This window comes from Coenobita brevimanus, chromosome 110 (assembly GCF_032717465.1).
Source record: "Coenobita brevimanus isolate Jiangsu-jjx chromosome 110, ASM3271746v2, whole genome shotgun sequence".
Classification (NCBI taxonomy): Eukaryota; Metazoa; Arthropoda; class Malacostraca; order Decapoda; family Coenobitidae; genus Coenobita; species Coenobita brevimanus.
Window position 1 is genome coordinate 5376637 of NC_137063.1, and position 25656 is coordinate 5402292.

The 25656-nt window shown below is 41.6% G+C and overlaps 1 protein-coding gene across 1 annotated transcript in view; it reads left to right on the top strand.

Annotated features, from left to right (window-relative positions):
- The window catches only part of LOC145417418 (uncharacterized), a 287807-nt gene extending 264209 nt beyond the window's left edge, over window positions 1–23598 (top strand). The window contains exons 17-19 of the mRNA XM_080286100.1: window positions 2595–2744; window positions 4347–4615; window positions 21487–23598. Of these exons, the coding sequence (XP_080142226.1) occupies window positions 2595–2744; window positions 4347–4615; window positions 21487–21671 (604 nt within the window). The 3' untranslated portion in view covers window positions 21672–23598. The remainder of the gene's footprint in view (window positions 1–2594; window positions 2745–4346; window positions 4616–21486) is intronic.
- Window positions 23599–25656: the final 2058 nt, after the last annotated feature.

Consider the following 25656-nt stretch of genomic DNA (forward strand, 5'->3'; position numbering starts at 1 on the left):
ATATACCTAAACCATATTCCCATTCTCTCACCCTTTCACCTTTCCACTTAGTTTCAGAAATACACACACATAAATAGATATTTTTAAAATAAGAACAGGAATCATTATATATAATCATTTGCTGCCTAAAGGATTTGATCAGTGTTCTTTAAAATAATTCTCACAATTGATTCACCAACACCAAACTCATTACCAGTGGCAGAGTTGCCTTTGCCTCCTTTCTTCATCTCTATCAACTTCAGTAGATCTCCAGACTTATTCTTGTTCTTCTTGATCGATGGAGCCATGATATGGGTGCAGGGTGAAACTCCTCTGATATAGAAATGCTCATTTTTCGCCCAGATTTTTAAAGTGAGTATTTTGGGGGTGTACCTTGCAAAATAGGAATTCACAGGGTTAGAGTTCACAAAATCAGAGGACCTAATGTATATATGTATATTTTCTAAATTTACAAACCTTGATTTTTTGGTCCAAAAATCCAGATTCTCTGACTGGACCTACGGACCTATTGGCGACCTGAAAGGATTAACCCCTACACTGCGGGCATGTTTACCAATGTTTTGCGTGTGCCGCGGGGTTATTCGGGCTCCGACACTCTCTCAAAAAATATTTTGCCAAAAATCAGTTATTAGTCCTAGAATATTAAAATTATATATGCTTATGGCACATACCTTCAGCTTTCTCCTGGAATGTTTGTTGAGCCTTCGTCGGTTACTGTAGGACTTGTGGAGACCTCTGAAGTTGGGTAACGAAGTCTCCACTTTACACTTCCCGACAACCCATAATATGATTACCACAGCCAAATATTAACACTATAAACACTACTCTATGATTTTCAAGTAGTTTGGGATCCATACTCCAAAAAAAAAACAACTGTGAAAGCAATGAAAATTACGAGCACGTCTGACCGTCGCACTTGCGCTAGTTCGCTCTTGGTACTCTGTCATTTATTATTCATAAAACCCCTCACACTTTATATTTCTATTACTATATAACACTTATATATATCTACAGTCTTTATCCATAAGTTTCCTTCAGTAGTATTAGTTTATTGTCACTGTAGGGATTCAATTTCTTTCAGTAAAATACGTAGCATTCACTTTCTCGTCCTGTATACTAGCATTGAGAGTGAATGTCACTTTCAATTTCCCTCTCATAACTCATAGTATTCAGACATGCTTGAGTGAAACTTTCACTTTCATTACTCCTAGGGTATATACTCGTATTCTTATAATACTACTCATTTACATTTCTATTTACGTTCTCTATTTTATTTATGTTATTTACATTTCTATTTTATTTACACTGTGTTATGCACTGTCACTTGAAGTAACTTATAAAACTATCTTCCACTGTTCACGTATATTTACATTCATTACTTTCACTTGCTGTTTACACATTATTTACACATTATTTACAATTCCACTTGCACTGTTTTACTCAATAGAAAGATCGTAGTTACTCTTTTATCAATTGTCAGCCCTTTACCTCTTTCTACACGAAGTTTAGTAGGGGGTAAAGGTCACAGGGCCCTTTGCATGGGGGTGGAAAGGCCCTGAAGCTAGCAAGAGCGAACAGACGTACCCCCACACTGGAAGATGAGAGTGAACTGATAAGGGTGGGCCGGGGAGGAGGCCTACCTAGGGAAATCAGCACTGCCAACGTTTAGCCTCTTGACACAGCTATTTATAGCAATGAAATGATTGGCAGGAAATCTAGACAATACATTATAAATTAGGTAGTTCCAGGTGAATGTAAATATCACTTAGGCTTCTCCCTTCCCTCCTTATATGTATATTTATTACGAAAATAGATTATACGGCATATTTCAAGGGGAAATAGCGAAAATTAGCAAACGAGTGCACGTGAAGTGTTGTCAGGTGATAATTAGCCAATTCCAGGTGTATGGCACTCTCACTTACCTTATTCCTTTCTTGTATATATTATTTGGTATAAGAATAGGGCATAGGGCTTATTTCAATGGATGAAATCAGTGAAAAATTCCAGGGAAGATTTACTTAGCGTAGCACGGCCGGGCAGGCGAGAGGATAGGGTAATGGAGGGGGGGGTAGGGAGGGGAGTCAAGAACGGGGAGAAATGGCTAAGTTGCCAACAATGGATGGGAGTACAGATGAGATCAGGAGTGCTGACTAGTGTTGGACATTGGCAGTACTGATAGATGATACAAGCCCCCACTTGGAAGCCCGGGTGAATTCAAAATAACACAGAATCACAAAAGCGACGCCCCGCGGTATGATCCCTTGCTCCCAAGCGTCACGAAAGTGATGCTCCGCGGTTAAGGGGTTAATGGAATACTTTAGTATGATGGAATGATCTCTCCTTATAGAATGAAATTATTAACCATACCCAGAAATAAATAAAGTTAAAATTGTGGAAGAACTAATAGATTAGGGTAATTTTCTGTAATGAGTATCTCACAGGAAGTAAGACTATCGATATGTGGTAGGCATGTTATGCCCTGCATTGGTGTATTTCATTATTCATGCAGTTATATTTTATTTGTTGTAGCAAAGCAGTGAAAACATTTATTTTACCAATATAGCTTATGATATAGTTAGGATTGTGTGTTGCAGTGTTGATGGCCTGGTAGCAGTGTTGGCAGGCCTTGGTGTGCAGACTGTTGGCCAGCTGAGCCAGCTGACAGAGGCAGACATCAACAAGCTGCCTGTCAGATCACCCAAGATCACTTGTACATTAGAAGTTCTCAAAAAACATGAAGAAAATCAGAAGTAAGTATGAGTTATAAGTACAAGATAAAGCTGAAAAGTAGATTAATTCTTAAGTAGTACAGTTTAAAGATCTTTGTTTTCTGAACAATTGATTTGTTGGTGGTAGGTGGTGGTGATGATCATCCACTTACTTGATGTAGTGTTTCCAACTTCTTCCTTCATCTTTATCATTCTTTTTCTGTGTCTGCCCTCATCTCTTCCAATTTCTCCCATCTTTCCTGTCAGTTTTTACTATTCTTTCCTTTTCAGGTAGCTTTATATTGAGTAGCCAGCCTAATGGTTTCCTGTAAGCCAGGAAACCATTTACAGCACTGGGTGGTAACCATATAACCAACCTATATGTGTTCCCTACATGTCAAACAAGTAGGTTGGCAGAGGGGTAGTGCCCATCCTCATAAAATAATTAAAAGACAAATGGCCACCCTGTACGGTATCATGGCGTCTGGCCATAGATGGACAAATAGTTTATAGTTGCAATAGCAGAGGTACCCAGCATTGCCCAGGTAAAACTGTATGATCATGCATATTCGCATTACTTGAGGCCATGGATGGCCACCCCTAGTGGAAGCCCCCATAGGGCTCATTTTGCCCGTTGGACTTCAGTTCCTCCTTGGGCCCATTTCACCATGGACCTAATTTCCCACTGCCCACCCACCCTGCTCACCTATCCATCCACCTGCTCTACCTGTCCACCCACCTTTCCTACCCATTTACCCTACCCATCCACCCACCATGCCCACCCACTTAGCCACCATCATGCCCATCCTTGCTGCCCCACCCCACCACACCCAGCCCAGCTCACCCATCCACCCAACCAATCTGGCCACCCATTTCAGCCAGTGTCCGTCATGTTGATGATTGTGTTTCCGGAAAGCCAATAGGTTAGAATAATTTTCTGTAACAGGTATCTCAGAGTAAGTGAGACTAGAGATTGGTATCCGAGTTAGTTCTAATCTCGGCCATCAGGGGCATCACTTTAGCAGCTGCAGTGTTCATTTAGTTTATAAAGGCTTTAACATGCTTGCATGTGTTGGCCATGGTCACCTAATGGCAGCTGTCCAGACTGCTCAATATCTGCCAACCTCCCTATTCAGTTCTGTATCCCTGAGGTCACTCTCTGTGACCTCGTCCCAGGTCTTTTCAGTCTGCCTCTCACAACCCTACCCCCAGCATTCACACTCCTCACTTTCTGCACCCAATTGTCATCCCCTATCTTCACATACCCAAACCATCCCAGTCTACCTTTCCACATCACAACACCAATACACTCCAGTCCTATCCTTCCTCTTAACTCTTTCATCATAAACATAGCCCCCCCTGTTACTTGTAGAGAGAGGTATGTGCATCCCTCTCAGTTTCTTTAGAGGATGGGTGGACAGACAGACAGACAAACATTCTGCTTTCATAGATATATGGATTTGTAATTGCATTGTGTCATGACTTGAAGCAAGATTTGAGGAAATTTGAGCATTTTCTTGAACAATAATGAACTTTAGTCATGAGTGGATGGTAATACATTAATTGTTTTGTGTAGCAATGAAAGAAGAGAAAGCCAGTCATTAGTAAACAGCTAATCACTGTTAAAACTTTTACCATGCTACACAGGAATGAAAAATCAGATGAGGGAGTGCATGATGTTGAGGCTCAGATGCAAGAGATGTTCAGTGGCCTGGACTGTGAGGACAAGAAGAATCTTAGACCCAGCCAACACAACTGGACACACATTGACCAGAACCATCTAAACGTACAACGCCAGGTAGTACAACCAACAGATGAGGTTGAGGACGTCATGGTTGATAATGATATTGATGTGCCACAAGTACCTGGAGTAGAAGGCATATCTCCTTTGGATTCATTCCCAGAAGGTGAGTGTGGCATTATTATTACTAATGTATTAGCTTTATTATTAAAGGCACCATGCACGTTGAGTGCCCTGTCATGCATGCATGGCATTAAAACTCCAAGAGGCAGCTAAAGGATATTATATATATTTGCACGACAGTGTAGGCTGGACCTTTATTCTTCAAATGTTTTTGACCTGTAGCATAACCTCATGTCTTTCCATGTACACCTTAATGGGGGTAATGTGCTTGCCTGTTAGTTTAAAATATATATATATACACACAGGTAAGCCCTTAATTCACGCGAACTTTTTTCACGCGATTTCGGTTATCCACGAAATTTTCGTACAATAATTAAAACATAAAATTATAGTATTCAAATAAATAATTTTAATATACAAGAGAAATAAATAAAATATAAATATGCCTACCTGCTGCCTGTGTGCATACATACAGTGCTCGTCAGAAGTATTCAGTGTTGTCCGCCGGGTGCGCAATACTTATGGCCCAAAAAGAATCACCCATTTTTGGGGGTAAGAATTGAGCCACAAGTTTGAGCTCCGAGCATGACGTCACGGTAGCCTGAGGCCTTCCGACGCGCTGGTTGGTTCCTGCCTCAGTCGCCCACAGGCTGCCTGAGAGAGAGGAACTCCGCCGAGTGTCCCTCTCAAATTGCACCATTTTTTACCGAGTGTCCCGCAGTGTTTTGGCCTTCAAAACTTTGTTATGGCACCTACCCGTGAACTATCGAGTGAAATCATATCCCAGATCATTGCTCTAAAGGAGGCAGGCCACCAGACAAAGGAAATTAGTGAATTGGTTGGTGTGGCACGATCGACAGTGCGTCGTTGGTGTGCGCGGTTTCGGGAGGAAAACAGTGGTGAAGTTCCCACAAAGAAACCGAGGTCTGGTAGGCCTAGGAAAACTTCCCCAAGGTCTGTTAATGTTTTAAAACGTGCAGTGGAGTTTAATCCTTGTGTGAGTGCAAGGAAAATTAAGGAGAGCAACCCGTAGGTTTGGTGAGGTGTCGGTGAGAACAGTGTCTTGTAGGGTGCATGAGCTTGGTTACACAAGTCACAGGCCTGTGAAAAAGCCTCTTCTCTCTAGCAGCCAGAGAATTCGTAGGCTTGCCTTTGCTAATAAATATCTAAATTGGGGTGAGGAGCAATGGTTGTCAGTGTTGTGGTCTGATGAGGCAACGTTTAGTGTTACCTGTAACAGAGGAGCACGCAAAGGTAGTGACCCACTTGACCCACGGTATGTAGAAAGCACAGTTAAACATCCTGATTCACTCATGGTATGGGGTTGTTTTTCAGGGAAGGGTTTGGGGAAGCTTGTTGTACTTCCCAAGAACCTCAGAGTGAATCAGGATGTTTACCTGGAGCTTCTGTGTGATCATTTACCAGACTCCTTCGAGCTAACAGGTGCACGAGTGTTTCAGCAGGACGGTGCACCTGCTCACAAGGCCAAATCGGTCACCAAATGGCTTCGTGACTGCGAGGTATCATTCATGACAGACTGGCCAGGAAATAGCCCAGACCTCAACCCGATTGAAAACCTCTGGTACCTCGTAAAGAAGAGTCTCCAAGGGAAGGACGTGAGCTCTCTGCCTAAGCTGGAAGCCGCCATTCGTGACTCCTGGGACAAAATACCCCTCCAGCACCTCAGGAGCCTCGCCCTTTCACTTCCAAGACGTCTCAGGTCCGTGAAGAAACGTAAAGGCTACCCTACGAAGCACTAAAGGTAAATAAAATGCATTATTTATATGTTTTTTCAATGTTGAAAGGTTTGTTTCTCAGGAGGGACGCAGGGCGCCCCATACTTCTGACGAGCACTGTATATGTGTGTGTGTGTGTGTGTGGAAGGTTGGTGCACACAGTCAGTTTGAATCCGACGGTCGAACCATGCATGACTCGCGAATCGTTATTTGTGGCTTATTTTTCTGCCTTCCAGTGATTGCTTGCCTTGTCTGCCAGCCTGGGGCCTAAGCCTAGTGCTAGTGGTGCATGTGGTAACACACCAAAACGGACTCGTAAAGTGATGTTGCTGACAGAGAAAGTTAAAGTGATAGACAAACTTAAGGGAGGAATGTCAGCGACAATTCCCCGTCATTTATTTACATACCAGTTTATTTAGCAAGTACAGTACACTAGTTTTTTACTTATATGAGATATAAAATCTACCTGAAAATTAGTTATTAAAGTATTAATTAATCAATAATAAGTATAATTATAGAATGACGGAATTGTCCATGTTTTGATGGTGAATTGACTTCATGGTGAATTGTCTCTGAACCATGTGTTTGGGGTGAGTCAACTGTTCTTACACTAAAGAAGACAGAACGTAGCATACGGGAGTCAGTGAGGGCTAGTGCACCAGACTTTGCTAAAGTGTCTTCACCTACGCCTGTGAACTGGCTTGGAACCGTATGTTTGGGGTGAATGAGTCAACTGTTTGGACAGTAAAGAAGGCAGAATGTAGCATATGGGAGGCAGTGGGGGTTTGTGCACCAGACTGCTGAAGTGTCTCCACCTACGCTTGTACTTGTCAGGTTTCAGTGTTAAATTTCTTACATTTTTTTTGTTTTTCATACATTATACTAGTTTGTAAGGTGTATGTAATGCATAAACAGTATTATTCAGATGTAATATACTTAGTAGACATGCGTAATTATGTGCACACAAGGGCAGAATGTATACGCGAATTTACCACACGCGAAGGGTCTGGGAACGTAACCCTCACGTGAATTAAGGGCTTACCTGTATATATATATATATATATATGAAGACAAGCCTTTACTGGTACTGAGTTTTATCAAGTATTAACAGACATTGCTAAATCACAGTTTTATCAAACCCAGCAGAGGGAGGGTTGGACAGGTGGAAACCATGCAGACAGGTCAGATTACCAGATAAGGGGAATGGATTAAGGCAGGCAGATTAAGGATTCTTATATAATGAATACTCATTACCCACTCACATGATGTAGCTCCAGGTAACTCAATACTAGTATGCCAAGGCAAGTGGTTTCCTGTATATAGGAGCATTTTACATGTTGTTGTTTACCCAATCTGTCTCTGGGGTTGGTGAGAAGGAATATTGTCCCATTATCCCTGTGTACTGATTAGGCTAAATAGGAGAGGGAGGTGTAGGCCAGGGTTCCCAGTATCTTCTGAAATCATCTTTGAAATGGCCCATACAGCCTCTGCAGTCTCTGATCTGTTCTTGTTTAAGTCCAGTAAACAAGGTAGGCTCCTACAGTGGCATGGAATACGAAATACAGTAGACCTTCACTTTAACGGACCTTGATAGACTGGATATTGGATTTAACCCGTTGGCTGAGGTATTTAGTTGAAAGGGACCCTTTGCCTGTGTGGCTATCTCACCAAAACTCAGCTCTCGCAAAACATGAAATATATATAAGTGTACTCGCCATATATCTGTGTATCCTATGGTAAACACTTTTTTTTCTATAACGCCGTGGTAATGGTGAAGTTGTGAACAGAAGTTTGAGAAGTTGGTGACATAAAGCATCCTACATTTTTTCCAAGTGTGAGGGGAAAATGGAGCATCAGAGCGGACCCTAAAATAATCTGAATACACTGATACAAATGTAAACCACATCGGGAAATGGGTGTACTGATAAAGTACGTGGCTGATGTGGACCGCGGAATATAAGAACAAGATATGGATATGGCATGGATATGAGTGATAGGGTGATGTTCTAGTCACACCGACATAACTGTACACCTGATAACAGCTCGCTAAAATGCCCTGGTATGTTTACAAGTTAGCTAGTGACACTAAGAATTTGTCATGTATGTGTGTGTGTGTATGTCCTGACCAGCCTCTAAAGTGTGTAAGTCGGTGTAGACACAAACGAGTGGGGGAAAAGGGGGAGTGCTGATGAAAAAGCTCATGTGTACTGTGAAAAACAAGAAAAAAGCCCAATGGCTACACCACACTTCTCATGCAAGACGCCCGTGCTCTGACGCACGCACGCACACACCTCGCTGGTGCAGTGGTAACGTTCTCGCTTGCCATCTGGTAGACGGGAGTTCGTGCCTCGCTCAGGTTGCGAAAAGTTTCACTGACGAAGTGGGTGGTTACTGTCCCCCTTGAGCAAGGGGACGGGTGTGTGAGTGTGTGAAGGTCACAGCCTTGCCCTTAGATCGGACTATATGAGCTCTCAGCTCCCTTCCGGGAGGGTAACAAAGCTGACGATCACGACCATCAGGTGATCCTGACAGACCCGGTGAATTACACACACACACACACACACAAAATATATGGGTATGGAAACAAATCATGGGGGGAGAAAAGGGGTGTACTGATGAAGAGAGAGAGAGAGAGAACACCGATGGGAGATAGGAGACAAAGACGGGGTTCACTCAGGTCACCACAGGGCAGGTGAGGGTAAGGGATAAACGGACGAAGGCGGGGCTGCCGGAAATCAAGTATGCAGAGTGAATTGCACCTATTTCCTTTGTCTAATAAATCTATTTCCTTACTCATGAGATGTGATTATAGATGATGACTAACAATCTGTTGTCGAGTGAGGTCGAGGAAGCCTAATGTTCAAATATTGTGGATGATATATATAGGGGTTGTCACTTTAGCGGGGTTAAGTTTCAGATTTCCTACATTCCTCACGTTACTTTGTCATTGTATAGTACGGAAGACATGGAAATGGATGAAAGAGCTATGTTCAAGTCATATAGGCACACATACATTTGGATGGGATAACAGCTGGCTAAAATGCTGTCATTATTATACTGTGGTGGCTTATATAAGGGTGGTTTCAATAAAGCGGGGTCAAGGTTCAGGTAAATTATCCTGCCTTCCTCAGATTCATTTGAAACTGTACAGTACTGAATGTAATAGGCGTGGATATGGATTACAGGGTTGTGGTCAAATCACATAGACACATAGCTGTACATAGGATAATAGTTAGCTGTAAATCGCAAAATGGTTGAAGAGTCTCATTATACCCCCCCCCCCCACTGAAAGGCACTTGGGAAACTATGGTTTGAATGTCTTTCATTTCCAAGGGCTGTGAATGATGACAAAGAGAGGTGGTTGGCTATGGAAGTGCATCAAGGGTTTTTAATCATTTTGTTTTGTGATTGATATTTTTTTTACAAACTCATGTCATTTACCTGGGGAAAATGACACGAGTTCATTTTCCTCGGAAAAATTACACGAGTTTGAAGAATCTGAAATGATTCTTTTTTTTATATATAATTTCTTAGTTATTATTTATTTATTTTTTTTATACATTCAGACTCTCCTAGCCATAAAAATATAACATAGAACATAACATGTACTGCCACAGTATGGTTGGAGGTAGAATACTCCCGTCACTGCTCGCAACATCCACCCTCCATCGTGACTGACCAGGGAGATGGTGAGAAGGGGTTGACAGGTGTTGCCGTGACCTACAATCTGTCCCACTTTGAGAAGTAGGTCCAGGCCAGATGTGGGTGTATCACATGCACTCAGGAATGTCCAGATATGGGTGTTTCGAAGCTTACGGGTTAATGGACACCATGAAGGCTACCAGACTTTCGTTGGCTATAATGAGCACCCATCCGTCCATCATCCAATCCTGCGTTGCCCCATGAGGAGCATAGGAGCCTGGGGATAGGCAAGTTGGTCCTGACATTTAAGATGAGAGTGACCAGCCTCACTTATCTCTGAGTGACATTATGTGAGCAATAAACCCCAACCACCCCTTGGATCACTACCAAAACCAGCATCACCCCATCTGGCCACAGACACACACACACTAATTATAAGAGAGCCAACTGTGAGGCCTTTGCAACTGAAACAGAACAACATTTCAAAACACTAAACAATACACCCATCACAAACATCAACACTGCTGTGCACACTTTCAATACAGTGATACAAAACGCAGACAAAAGACACATCCCTAGAGGCAACAGAAAGAGAGACAACCCCAACTTCACACCAGAAATTCAAGGCCTCATCAGTCAACAGGACACACTGCAACACTCCCCAACACCGCATACACAAGACACCATACAACAAATACAAGAACTCAACACTCAAATAAACAATAAAAATATCAGAACAGCAAACACTAAACTGGAATAATTACCTCCAAACACTTGACCACAAAACAAACACCAGTAAACTCTACAAAACACTAAACAGCATCACACTCTCCAACAGCAACACTACACACTCACATGCCGCCATCACAACAACAGACACCATACCTTCAAACAAACAGCAAGCAAACACTCTCATCAATCACTTTTCACAAGTCAGCCATCTAAACCCCCATCCCGAAGACCGACGTATAACCCGACGTAAAAGACAGTTCCCCACAGACCCAGACTATGCACCTTTCACTTACAACCAGACGAAGCACATCAATAGCAACCTTAAGCACTCATCTGCCTGTGGATCAGACAACATAAACAACATTCACCTTAAACACCTTGGACCACAGGGCATAAAGGCACTCACCAACATATCAAACTACAGCTACTCACACAACATAATATCCATCATCTGGAAGCATGGCAATATCATCACTATCCCTAAACCCAACAAAGACCCCACGCTGCCCTCCTCACACCACCCCATCACACTCCTCTGCACCCCCTCTAAAGTCACTGAACAACCGGTACTACAACTGGTCATACCTCACATTCCCCTAGCCCAGTCACAACATGGCTTTAGGCCACTACACTCCACAAACACTCTTCTTACAGACCTTACACAGAGAGTTTTCGATGGCATGAATTCAGCTAGGCCACCACACAGAACACTATTGGTCACACTGGACATCAGCAGAGCTTTTGACACCATCCCCTGCCTCAGCCTCACAAACAAAATACTCAACACAAACGTGCACAATAACACAAAAAAAATTTGGCAAACTACTTAGCAGGCAGATGTGCACACGTAACGTTTGGTGGTCAGTCTTCTAACATCAGAAACTTCACAAATCACGTCCCCCAAGGATCTGTTTTGTCCCCTACCCTCTTTAACCTATACATGCATGACATACCCACACCCCACACATCACAGATACACCTAGCTTCTTATGCAGATGATATACACTTACATGTACGCACCAAAATGCAAACACAGCTGCACACATCCTCCAACCTTACCTCAACACACTACATAAATGGTTCACCTCAAACAGGCTCAAAACAACCCCAGCCAAATCTACAGGGACTATTTGTCTATCTTTTGCCAGACACCTTAATTCCGTATGGAGTGGCCACAAACAAATCACCTCCACGTCGCCCTGTCCCCCGCCATTTCACTGCCCTGCTCCCAACTCACTCCCCTGTCTCTCATATACCTCTCCACTCCATCCCTTCATCTCATCCTTGGCCTCCCCCTCCACTTCACTCACATACACCCTCCACATCAGTCTCTCACCCTCCATCCTCTCCACATGGACAAACCACCTTAGTGTGTTCTTCCTAACGCTTCCTGTCACATCCACATCCACACCACAATGCTCCTTTATATCCTCATTTGTCAGCCTGTCTCTCCATGTGACTCCACAGGCTCCTCTTAAATAACTCATTTCCACTGCTCTTACTCTTGACGTGTGTCCTTCCAACAACGTCCAAGCATCACTTCCCTACGTTAGAGTTGGTATCACAATACTGTCATGTAGTAACTTTTTCACTTCCCTGTTTCTTATCACTGCTTTCAAGGAACCAGCAACCTTTTTTCCTTGTTGTAACCTTTCAAGCACTTCACCCTCCAGACTTCCATTCCTACTCATCATATTCCCCAAGTACTTAAACGTACTCACATTTTCCATTCCCTCACCATCCAACCTCACTGTACATTCACTGACTGCACCTCTCTCAAAGATTATCACTTTACTCTTCCCTACATTCACCTTTAGATTTTGTTTCTTACACACTCTCCCAAACTCATCCACCAAGCCTTGCAGCTCCCCTTCATCTTCATTTAACAGCACAGTATCATCTGCAAACCGGGAGTTTCCAAGCACAACCCTCTCTCATTAGGGCCATTCCAACATCCACTACCCGACCTTGTACCTCTTTTATTACCCCATCCATTTACAGATTTAACAACCACGGAGACAAGACACATTCCTGTTTCAACCCAACCTTCAAAGAGAAAAATTCACTCGGTTCACTATCCACACGCACTGCAGCCTTAGCACCATCATACATACTCTTCACAGCATTCAACAACTTCCCATCTACTCCATATATTCTTAATACTTTCCACAATCCTTGTCTATCCACCCTGTCATATGCATTCTCCAAATCCATGAAGGCCGCATACAACTTCTTTCCCTTTTCTAGAAACTTTTCCCCGAAAGATCTAAGAATGAATATCTGATCTACATAACCTCTTCCCTTTCTAAAGCCTCCCTGTTCTTCTCCAACTAATTCCTCTGTTATTTCCCTGACTCTGTCAATAAGTATCCTACCATGCACTTTTCCTGTTACACTAAGAAGACAAATGCCTCTATGATTACCACACACTTCTTTTTCCCCTTTTCCTTTGTACAAGGGAATAATTATACCTGACTTCCAATCCTCAGGGACTCTACCTTCCTCCCAGGCCAATCTGCGCATCTTCCACATCTGTTCTACTACTATCTCTACAGTGACCCTTCTCACAAACTGGACAGCAGAACACAGTCACATCCCATACTTCACCATAAACAACAACAAACACACTCTCTCTCTCTCTCTCTCTCTCTCTCTCTCTCTGGTGTAACATACAATACATCAGTTTCATTTAAACACATCACAAACATTAAAAATAAAATAACACCAAGACTCAGTGCCTTGAGGTCACTTGCCCATACAACATTCGGACACAAAGAAACCACCACAGTATGCAAACAATACATACGTTCAATGATGAATTATGCAAGCCCTGCCTGGGCTCCTAACGTCACCAAAACACACTACCACACTCTACAGACCATACAGAACAAGGCCCTAAAAATAATCACAGGCTGCAGAGCTACTACACCCACAGACCACCTGCATCAAGAAACCAAAGTCCTCCAAGTCAAGGATCACCTAGACATGAAAGGCACCCAGATTCTTGCTGCAGCCTCCACAAACCCACAACATTCACTACATTACATGGCAGCACATCCACCCACAACAAGGAACATCAACAACACCCAGCATACGATATCATACACAAATACTGTCATCTCTCCCCCCTCAGACCAGTTTCCAGAAGCATATCCACACTCAAATAACTTGCCGCTCCATTCAGTCACTTAAAGACAACACACAGCTGCATGCACGGCCCCCTGACATCCACCCTTCTGAATTCTATCTTCCTTGTGAGGATAGGGCCCACCTAGCAGGCTGAGATGTGGGCACCATCCAGCCCTCTTAAGCTACCAGAAGAGGCTGGATGACTCCGTTGCTGATGCCTGTCCAGGATGTAACACAGCACCCCTTACTATTAAGCACATTATGGAAGACCGCATTGCACACAATCACCTATGCCAACAGCACAACATACACTCTTTGAGAGCAATGTGGGAAAGCCCGGTCTTGGCCATGGCCTTCCTAAGGGACTCGGGGCTGTTCGGCCAGACTGCCTAGGGAACAACAACCACTACTACTACTACCCCTTGGATATAAACCTACACAAGCTCAATCCGATTGGAGCACCTTAATTACCTGCTAAACCACCAGACGCCATAATTTGATTATATGGTTACCACCCAGTGTAGTAAATGGTTTCATCGTCCATTAAATGGGGTGCAGTGGGTCACAATACGTGTGTTTCCTACTCTTTTTAATCCAGCCTGGCCTGAAATTACCTCTTCTCTTCATGATTGCTGAAATGTAATAACAGACTATACTAATACTGTACTAGACTCGAAGAAGTGCTATGACAAAAATCTGAAATAAGTTGCAAAAAGGCGAAATAATGGGCCAAGTTAGTGTAAAGTGGGTATAGTTTACATATTTTGTACTAGAATATGTTGTTGTACCTATTTATTTTTATACATGCCCAAAATCTCACCTCAGGAGGTGACCCTTGGCTGTAGCAGACTATCCACTTTATCACATCTGGCTTTCCCCCAAGTAGACCAATATAGCAAGGGTCTGTTGTGTAGGAATGAGGATTTCAGTTCTTTAAGTACTGTAAAGCAATAAATCCCCCCCCCCCTTACCCCAGATAGTTATATTCAGCCTAGATAGGGTTTATTGACCTATAGTGGTTAGATATGGCCTTTAGTATCCCCTTCAGTAATAGTGACCTATTTTCCCTTTCAATAGTAGTGGCCTGTCTTCCCTTTCAATAGTAGTGGCCTATCTTCCCTTTCAATAGCAGCGGCCTATCTTCCCTTTCAATAGCAGTGGCCTATCTTCCCGTTCAATAATAGTACCCTACAGTAACCTCTCAGTTTATGTGGGAGATGCATTCCTTAAAAGGTTGCATAATAATTTTCATGTTACTTAAACTTAATTATCTCATAAGAAACTAGAATGGCACTCAGTAGAGCACATAACTCCACCAGGAACCAGGTGTAGCCCTATTTGTTACTGTACGTCAGCTGGAAAAAGACTACCCCCCTATAAAAGCTTACAGTAATCCCTCCAATATCCGACATAATAGAGCCAAAGGCCTATCCGGATATTGGGCCCCAGGCTCATGGACTTGCACTTATGGACCCTAACTCAGAAAAACACCTATACAACTCCCTCTGGACATGCATTGCACCTATACGCGGCCTTTCCTCTAACTTTCGCTCTGTTGAGCACCACCTCTCCTCCTCTAAACCTCACCTTCTTTTTCTAACGGAGACTCAGCTGTCTGAGGCAACTGACAGCAAACCCTTTTCTGTATCCTCCTACTTTCTCTATACTCATTTCAAAGCCAAAGGTGGCTGTTGTGTATACATACGCAACAACTTATCTTGCTCTCGTGTTCCTGAACTTGATTCTTTTGAATTCTCCACACTCTGGCTTCGGCTTTCCTGTCATTCTCTGACTAAATATATCTGTGCTGTTTACTTATCCCCTAATTCTACTGACTATCAAAAATTCTTCGACTATCTTACTTCTACGATGGAACACATTCTGTCCATTTCTCCTTTCTCTGAAATCTCCATTCTTGGAGATTTCAATGTTCACCACCACCTTTGGCTCTCCTCTCCTTTCACGGATCCACCTGGTGAACAAGCCTACATCTTTTCTATCCTTAATGACCTAGAGCAGCTTGTACAGCACCCTACCTGTATCCCTGACCGCCTTGGAGAGAGCTCCAACATACTTGACCTCTTCCTCACAACTAATCCTTCTGCTTACTCTGTTAATCTTTTCTCTCCGTTGGGCTCCTCCGATCACAACCTTATTACCTTAACCTGTCCTATCGCTCCAGTACGGCCTGCGGACCCTCCAGGGAAACGTCGTCTCTGGCATTTTGGAGCCGCGGACTGGGAGGCCCTCAGGCAGTACTTCTTTGATTTTCCCTGGAATGATTATTGCTTCCATGGCCGTGAGCCATCTGAGTGTGCCTTGCGCATTACGGAGGTTATTCTCTCGGGCATGGAAGCATCCATTCCTTTCTCATGTCCTTTGACTAATGCAAGAAAGCCTTGATTTAATCACGCTTGTTCTAATGCTGTCCGCAACAAGGAGAAGGCCTACAAAAGGTACCGGAGCCAACCCACCCCTGAATCACATAATCTTTACGTTTCTGCCCGGAATCGTGCTAAGTCTGTTCTTCGCTCTACTAAAAATAATTTCATCCATACAAAATGCTCTCAACTCTCCAACTCGAATTCTTCCCACTCCTTCTGGCACCTTGCCAAAAATCTTTCTAATAACTTTACCTCATCATCCTTCCCTCATCTTTTCTACTCTGATGGTTCTGTAGCTATTTCTTCTACTGATAAAGCAGATCTCTTCGCACAGACTTTCTCCTCCAATTCCACCTTAGACGATTCCGGTGCTGTTCCTCCATCACTTCCCCCCTCTGACTTCCTCATGGCTGACATTAAAATTTCTTCAGTTGATGTATTTTCTGCCATCACTGGCCTCAGTACTAACAAGGCATATGGGCCTGATGGGGTCCCTCCTGTTGTTCTCAAAAACTGTGCTTCTGTGCTTACACCCTGCCTAGGCAAACTATTTCGCCTTTGTCTGTCAACTTGTACCTTTCCTTCTTGCTGGAAGTTTGCTCTCATTCAGCCAGTCCCAAAAAAGGGTGACCACTCCCAACCCTCCAACTATCGTCCAATTGCTTTAACGTCCTGTATTTCAAAAGTTTTCGAGTCAATTCTTAATAGAAAAATTTTAAGGCATCTTTCCTATCACAACCTTCTTTCCGATCGTCAGTATGGGTTCCGTCAGGGACGCTCCACTGGTGATCTTCTCACCTACCTTTCAGACTCCTGGTCATCCTCCTTTCGGGACTTTGGCGAAAGCTTTGCCATTGCACTTGACATCTCAAAGGCTTTCGATCGAGTCTGGCATAAATCTTTAATTTCCAAACTGCCCTCCTACGGTTTCTATCCTTCTATCTGCTACTTCATCGCTAGCTTCCTTTCTGGTCGTTCTATAGCTGCTGTCGTAGACGGCCATCGTTCTTCTCCTAGATCTATCAACAGTGGTGTTCCTCAGGGCTCTGTCCTATCACCAACTCTCTTCCTTTTATTCATCAATGATCTTCTAAGCTGTACATCTAACCCTATCCACTCATACGCTGATGACTCCACCCTTCACCTTTCCATTTGGTTCCCGCAACGCCCATCTCAACAGTTACTTCAAGAAACAAGGGATGAGGCTATGGCACACCTAATGTCTGACTTGGCTCATATCTCTGACTGGGGTAAAAATAATATGGTTGTCTTAATGCATCTAAGACTCAGTTCTTACACCTATCAACCCGACAAAATCTTCCACAGGTATACCCACTAATGTTTAATAATATTCAGATTAATCCTGCATCATCCTTGAACATGCTTGGGGTTTCATTTACTCGGGACTTATCTTGGAAAGATCATATTACATCTCTTGTAAAATCTGCTTCCAAGAGATTGGGTGTGCTAAGCCGACTCCGCTCTTTCTTTACCCCTGCACAATTGTTGACTCTATACAGGGGTTTTATCCGCCCCTGTGTGGAGTACAACTCTCATGTGTGGGGAGGCTCCCCACATACAGCTCTTCTCAATAGGGTGGAGTCAAAGGCTTTTCGTCTCATTAACTCTCCTCTTCTTACTGACTCCCTTCAACCTCTGTCTCTTCGCCGCACTGTTGCATCTTTATCTCTTTTCTATCGCTACTTTAATGGTCACTGCTCCTCTGAACTGTCTGCTTGCATTCCTCCACCTCTACGACGGGCGCATAGCACCCATCTGGCAGCAAACTCTCATCCCTTTTCTGTCCAACTCTCTAATGCAAGAGTTAACCGTTACTCCCAGTCTTTCATTTATGCAACAGGTCAGCTCTGGAACTGTCTCCCTCTGTCTGTATTTCCTTCTGCCTATGATCTCCAGTCTTTCAAACGTAGTGTGTCCAGGCATCTCAAAATGATCGGATCTTGAATTTGGCTCTCTATTGTATTTTGTTTTTCTCTTGGAGGGAACTGTTACTGCGGGCTCATGGCCTTTGGTTCCTTCTTCCTCGCATTAAAAAAAAAAAAAAAAAAAAAAAAAAAAAAAAAAAAAAATTAAGACCCAGATCACGCCAATAAGGGACATAAAAGACTGAAATAAATTCAAAATAACCATAAAACGAGGTTTTAGAGGTGAGTTTATACAGTATTAAAAATTCTTGGTACTTACAAGTCCCTGGCTCCTGGACTGGTTTGAACCGCCAGTTTGCAGTCCACAGTTAATCCTCTGCACTCCAAATTCTAATTTCTTAACACTGCACAACACTGTAAATTCCCGTGTGTTCTAGTGGCAAGGTATTGCAGTTTATTCACTGTTTATTCACAAAAAACAAGCACCTGTGGCTTGCACTGCTATAAGCATCTGCTCTCGATCGGAGTTTGGCTGTGACTGTTGATGATGGCGGGGTAACAGAGTTGCCAGATTGCAACGGTCACATTACCAATCTCCTCAACTTTCATTACCAAATTAAACTTTTCATTACCAAATTCGTAAAGCTAGCATTTATTCTTCACTAATTATATATACAAGTGGAAATACATGTAATCACTCTCCTTATAATTAACACCATGTTGATTATTTTCACGCTGTGTAGTGTAGCAGATTAATTAGAGAGAGCAAACAATCCACCATCTCCATCCTGTGTATCCTCATACATGTGAAAAATCCACTTGGTAATGCATTATTCTGATTCATTACGAAACGAATTTTTCATTACCAAATTGGCCCACACTTGGTAATGAAAAATACCAATTGGCAACCCTGACAGGGGAGGGAGAGGAAGGGAGGGGTGAAGGGACCATAGTGTAACAGCTGTTCGGCGCCACGTGGCAATTTCAAATTACAGGAGGGAAAAAAAAGTTAGATTTTTTTCAATTTTTTTTCGGTTTTTGGCCCATTTGGGGAATATTGGATCCTGGGACAATTATGTCTGGTTGGGGGGGGGGGGGATTTCGGATATTAGAGGGATTACTGTATTTAAATCTGTTAGATCTGGAATTTTATATGGATCCGTGCCAAATTGTACACATTCGTAGATACCAACATCCTAAATATGCCTGATTTTTAAAATTAAGAGCCATGCACTATTCACTGAAAAATTTACAAAAATGTCGAAAAACACCCTATCTTTCAATGGTTTAAAAAAAAAAAAAAAAAAAAAAAAAAAAAAAAAATATCCTGGATCCGCACCTTTATCCGGATACGCACCAAAATTTTCATGGAGTCTATTCTGGGCCAAAGCCCATTCTTCTACCAAGTTTTGTGGAAATCCGTCCAGTAGTTTTTGTGTAATCTTGCTCACAAACCAACCAACCAACAAACAAACAAACAAATGGACAGGGGTGAAAATATAACCTCTTTGACGGAGGTAATAAAGGAAAATAAAAGGGACATTTTTCAACTGCTGCAAATATGTACATATATTTGGCTTCCATATCATACATCTGCCTGTACACTAGACCTATAGTTAATTCCAGACAGGTGTATGAAAGAATATTCATCCATGTACACAAATATGCACATAAACATGCATGCGAACATGCTGAGTCAACGACTAATCGTATCGAGAGGCATCGGTAACATGCTGTCATCAGCCATGCTAGTATCCCATGTCTCTGCATGAAAAAAGAAAACGGGGTGAGCCCCCTGATGAGAGAGAAAGAGTCAGAATGAGCCCTAATGGAAGCAGATTAAATTCAGACTTTTACTATGACCAGAGATATAGATTTAGAAGTATATATTCCTTTCAGGGCCCTAGGATTTTCATAGTGGTAGATGAGCTTTACTTTCCCTAACTGGACACTTAGCAACCAGGATAAAAGTCTAGCAAAATCATGTACAAAAACAAACAATTGGTGGAACTGGGAGAGGCTGCCATGCACACCACCTTGCAGCAGCTCGCAAAGCTAGCATGGAGCATTGAGAGGTTCAAATTCATGTCATGCGTTATTTTGAATAATTCGTGCAATTAAGATGGATTTACCCCATTCAGGACCTCATGTTATTTTTAAAAAAACTAAGGTAAACATGTGTAAAATGTGAGTTTTCTGTATCTTAAGTTAAATAAAATTGTCCAAAAGGAGCAAGGAAAAAAGTCATTGGAATGAAGGGATTGAGAGAGTATTAGTAAAAGTGTTGAAGTAAGTAAGGTACAATGCATAGGTGTTGTGTCAAAAAGGTACGAGGGAGTTTAGCGGATGAACTGGAAGGTACAACATGTGTAAATTTGGGTACGGGCACATGAGTGAAGGTGGGGTTGCTTTGTTGACAAGGAATGAATGGAAGAAAGCAGTGAAATACTGTACCAATTGTAAGAAGTAGAGCGGGATCCTAGCATTTTCATTAAGTCTGTTTTTGAGAGGAATAAGAAATAGTCATTGTCTGATCTTCATAGTAAGTAGTTTAGTCACTAAGTGAAGCTACCTAGCACTGGCCAGCAGATTGGAGTAGTTATTCTCTCGCTTTTACTATGTAGCACCAACCAACAGCCCACAACAGTTACCGTATCATCTTTTCTAATGTTCCAAGTGATGCAGAGTATGCATGAATGCTTTTCCCACATCCACACTTGTCATGCTGGAAAACAAGGAAGAAGAAAAATGTGCAAACTTGGCATCATCTGATTCACATTGTTTATAAAGGCTCCTGCATGCATGCATGCATTGGCCTTGGTTACCTCGCTCTCCACTATGCTTGATCCCTGGCAGCCTCTAACTACTGTCTCTTTTCTTTGATTGCTGCTTCTGTTTCATCAATTCACCAGCAAGTCACCCTTTACCTAGGGGTTCCCTTTGGCCTTCACCAAGCCACAGCTACCTCTGTGACCCTTAGTGTTTGGTGTGCATTAAATTGACTGTACTGTGGATAATCCACCCAACTTTTTTTTTTTTTTTTTTTTTTTTTTTTTTTTTAACATAAAGACAACCTAGCTCCAAACCTCTGTGTTCTTGTATATATGGCGCAGTATGGGATAGGATGATAGATGGGTGGATGAATTTTCTAGAAAGAGGTGAATTGACTTAATAGATTTGTATATAATAATGAACATACAGCGTAAAACGAGCAAGGTATGCCAAGGGAAGCATCTGAGCAAATTAGTGAAAAGCATATGTAATAGCATCAAACATTGATCATCAATTCACTGCATTCTCTGATAGTTTAACCTTTATTTTTATTTGGTAATAGTAAGTAGGGTTAGGGTGATGTTGATCTACAGCAGCAGATACAGTTTACTAATAATAATATTTGTTCAACAGAAATAGATCTCTCTGTATGGAAGGAACTTGGAGACAATCCCCACCGCCTTGACCAAATGGATGTAAAGACCAAAGAAAATCTTCTCAACATTTTGCTTCAAAAACTACCATACAAGTCTGTTATTGATTCATTTCATCAGTATCTAAGCAGAAGAACAACTGTCATTGCAGAAACAAATTTTTAAGCTATGATGGTTTGTTCATGTTGAAAATTATTGAATGTGTAATAAGGTATTATAGCACAGAGGTTTACATATATTGACAAGTACAAATATTTTTATAATTGTTACAAAACTTTTATGTAGAGAAATGCTGGAGTATTTTCAGCCCTTTTTGTCCTTCCTAAACTGTTATCCAGTCGCTGAGGGTGATAAAATATGTCATTGTCTCCCTGATGGAGCTTAAAGAGATGTCCGTTGCTTGTGCTGAGGGTGATAAACTATGTCATTGTCTCACTGTTGGAGCTGAAAGAGCTGTCTGTTGCTTGCACAGAGAAACCTTCCCTGTTGATGATAAAAGTTGCCTGGTGGTGTTTTGGCTTAGAATGAGGTGCTTTTGAACCTAGTATTCTGGCAGATGACACCAGCATTCAGACAGACACATTCCCCACACTGTTTAAAAAGCATATTTTTCTTTTTTAAATATCTACACTGTTGTGTGAAACTGTGAATCATAGTAATGTCATGTACTGTAATTTAAATAATACAAATAGGACACGTATATATAACGTTGCGTGAATTGTTTATATTTATCATAAACGGAAATTAACATATCATTGATGCCATGTGATGGCAACCCGCCATTTCAGTGGTCCTATATTATTTAATTTCTGCTACATTTAGTGCAAGTTAGGTTTTTAATACATAGTTTGTTCAGACTGTAAATTAGGCCTAGTGGGTATCTTTACTCATTCAGTCTCTATGTGGGCAGGAATTTTAATGTTGAGTAAATAGTGGGACTTAACATTTTGCTCACTCCCTTCATGCATGCACACCACAAGACAATCCCATGTGGCCCCTCAGACCCTCCAAAGCAATTACTGTACCTTACTTCATCTAACCTAACCAGACCACAAGTAGTCTAAGCTGTATCATTTTAAGCATTAGTCCTCGTGCATTTGTTTTGAAAACAAATCTCTAGTGAAAAAAATTGAACACAGGACTGTCTTGTGATGCGCATGCGTGAAGGGAGTGAGCAAAATGTTGAGTCCTAGTATTTACTCAACATTAAATTTCTCCCCACATAGAGACTGAATGAGTCAAGATACCCACTAGTTTGAACAAACTATGAAATTAAGAACTTAACTTGCATTAAATGTAGCAGAAATTAAATAATATAGGACCACTGAAATGGCAGGTTGCCATCACATGCCATCAATGATATTTTAATTTCTGTTTATGATAAATATATACAATTCATGCTACGTTATATATACGTTTTCTATTTGTATTATTTATATTATGGATTATGACATTACTCTGATGGACAGTTTCACAGAACAGTGTAGGTATTTAACAAAAAAAAAATATGCTTTTTAAATAGCGCAGGGAATGTGTTTGTCCAAATGGTGGTGCCACCTGCCGGAATACTAGCTTTGAAAGCACCCCATTGTCATTGTAGTGAAGGGGAAAATAGTTGAAGAAGATTTTTAATTGACAGGTTAAGTAGTTGCAGAAAATTTTAATGACCAAGCAAGTGTTTTAAAGAGATCCAGGAAATCTTTTCCCTACACCTTATGTGAGTTTTGTTTATACAAATACTGTCCTGTTTACACAATTCATAGTCACAGAGTAGTAGCTCATTACTATTTATACTTTTATTACATTCCCATTTCCAAGTTTATACTATTTACGTGTGATTTTATGGTTGAAGACATTTACAGGATTATTTAATATTGACATTTTCTGTTGCAGTCAGTAGTAATACTGTTCAGAATACATGGCCAGTCATACTGACCGTGAAAAAAATAATAATAAATAAATAAATGCTCTATTTTGGCTTAATTGTATTGATATTTGTCATATTCTTGTCTACTTTACTTGATTTACTTTTTGTAAATATTATTTGTAAAATTGGATCAGTTATATTGTACCACTATAGATTTACATAATGTAGAATTAGGAGTGTATAGTTTGTTAACCAACTACAGCATTTGTATTATACATTTCACAGAATATGACCTTGTTTCAATTACACAAATGTGCTAAAATCTGTTGAGTGTATTTACCTAGTGATATACAGGAAATGAGCTATGCTTGTGGGGTCCCATCTGTTTCTCAACAAGTCAAACTTTGCTTTAAACTTGTGTAAGATTTTTGACTCGATGATCTCTTTGCCCAGGCTATTCCACAGGTCAGTGCATCAATGTGGAAAACTATATTTCTTGATATCCTTCATGCAACTTGGCTTTTTCAATTTCTTTCCATGTCCTTTTGTTGCTCCCCCATCCCATACAAATAATCTATCTATCTATTTATTGCCAGACACCTTAATCTCTTATACGGGGTGGGCACAAACAAATCGCCTCCACGTCACCCTATCCCCTGCCATTGCACTGCCCTGCTCCCAATTCACACACCCCTCTCTCATATAATCTTTTCTGTCAATTTTGTCTACTCCCATAATGGCCCAGAACACTGTAATCATGTCACTCCTCTCTCTTCTTTCTTCTAGGGAAGGTAGACCCAGCTTTTTTAGTCTTTCCATGTACAATAGATCTGTCGGGGTAGGGACCGTCTTGGTTGCCGTTCTTTGTATTCTCTCAGTATTGTTTATATCTTTCTTTTTATATGGAGACCACACTACTGCTGCATATTCCAGTCTGGGGCAGATCATAGCCACTATCAGTTTTTTTTTTTCATCATCTCATCCATGTAATGAAATGCCACTCGTACGTTTGTCAAGAAATTGTATACGTCTCTGACAATCGTACTGATGTGTTTTTCAGGTGACAAATTATCCTGGACCAACACTCCCAGGTCTTTCTCTTGTTTTTGTGATTGGTTCCTTTCCCATCAAATTATTCTGTGATGGTTTCTTGGTACTTTTACCCATTTCCAGTATTTTACATTTTTTTGCGTTGAATTTCATTTCCCATATCTGGCTTCAATCATAAATCCTGTCCAGATCTTCCTGCAGCATTTTACAATCCTCTTCATCTTCTACTCTCCTCATAATCTTTGCATCGTCTGCAAACAGACTTGCATAACTGTTCATTCTGTCCACCATATCATTTACATAACATTACGGGCACTAACACCGAGCCCTGCGGGACTCCACTTGTTACTTTCTTCATCCCTGACATCTTGTCCTTTATTACTGCCCTCATCTATTTTTCGTGAAGTCTCTCATCCACTCCAAGAGGTTCCCCTTCAGTCCTCCTGTGTGCTCCAATTTCCACATCAATCGGTTATGGAGTACTCTGTCAAAGGCTTTCTCCAGATTCTAATACACACACTCCGGTCAGCTATCTTGCTCCTGTAGCACATCAATTGCCCATGAGTAAGAGCAGAGCAAAGTAGAGACACACGACTTCCCAGTTCTGAAGCCAAACTGAAATTCTGCCAAAATGTCCATTCCCTCCAGATATTTTATCCATTTTCTCTTTCAAGAGTCTCATAATTTTGCGACCACGCTGGTCAGGGACACTGGTCTATAATTCAGGGGTTCTTCCTTATTCCCTCTTTTGTAAACTGGTACCACGTTGGCCCTCTTCAGTTCCTAGGCACTTTCCATTCTTCCAGAGAACACACGATTAAACTATGAATCTTATCCGACAGTTGATCTCCGCATTCCTTCAGTACCCAATTAGAGATTCCATCTGGTTCAGGGGCTTTCCTTACATCTTGAGTTTCCAGTAATTTATACCCTTCCTGCACTTCCACTTTTATATCTTTTATCATTACATTTCTAGTCACTCTCTCCCTCTTCACAAAATCACTTTCTTTAGCGAAAACTGATTGGAAACATATTTGCTCATTATTTCAGCTTGCATTGTGCCGCATCTTTATAGACCTTTCCTTCTAGTCCCAGTTTGTTGATTCATTCCTTTTCTTCCAATTTGCTATTAACAAACCTATAAAACAATTTAGGTTCTTACGTTTGTCAATTATACGATTTTCAAAGTACCTTTCTTCCTCTTTACGTATTCATGTATATCCATTTCTGTTT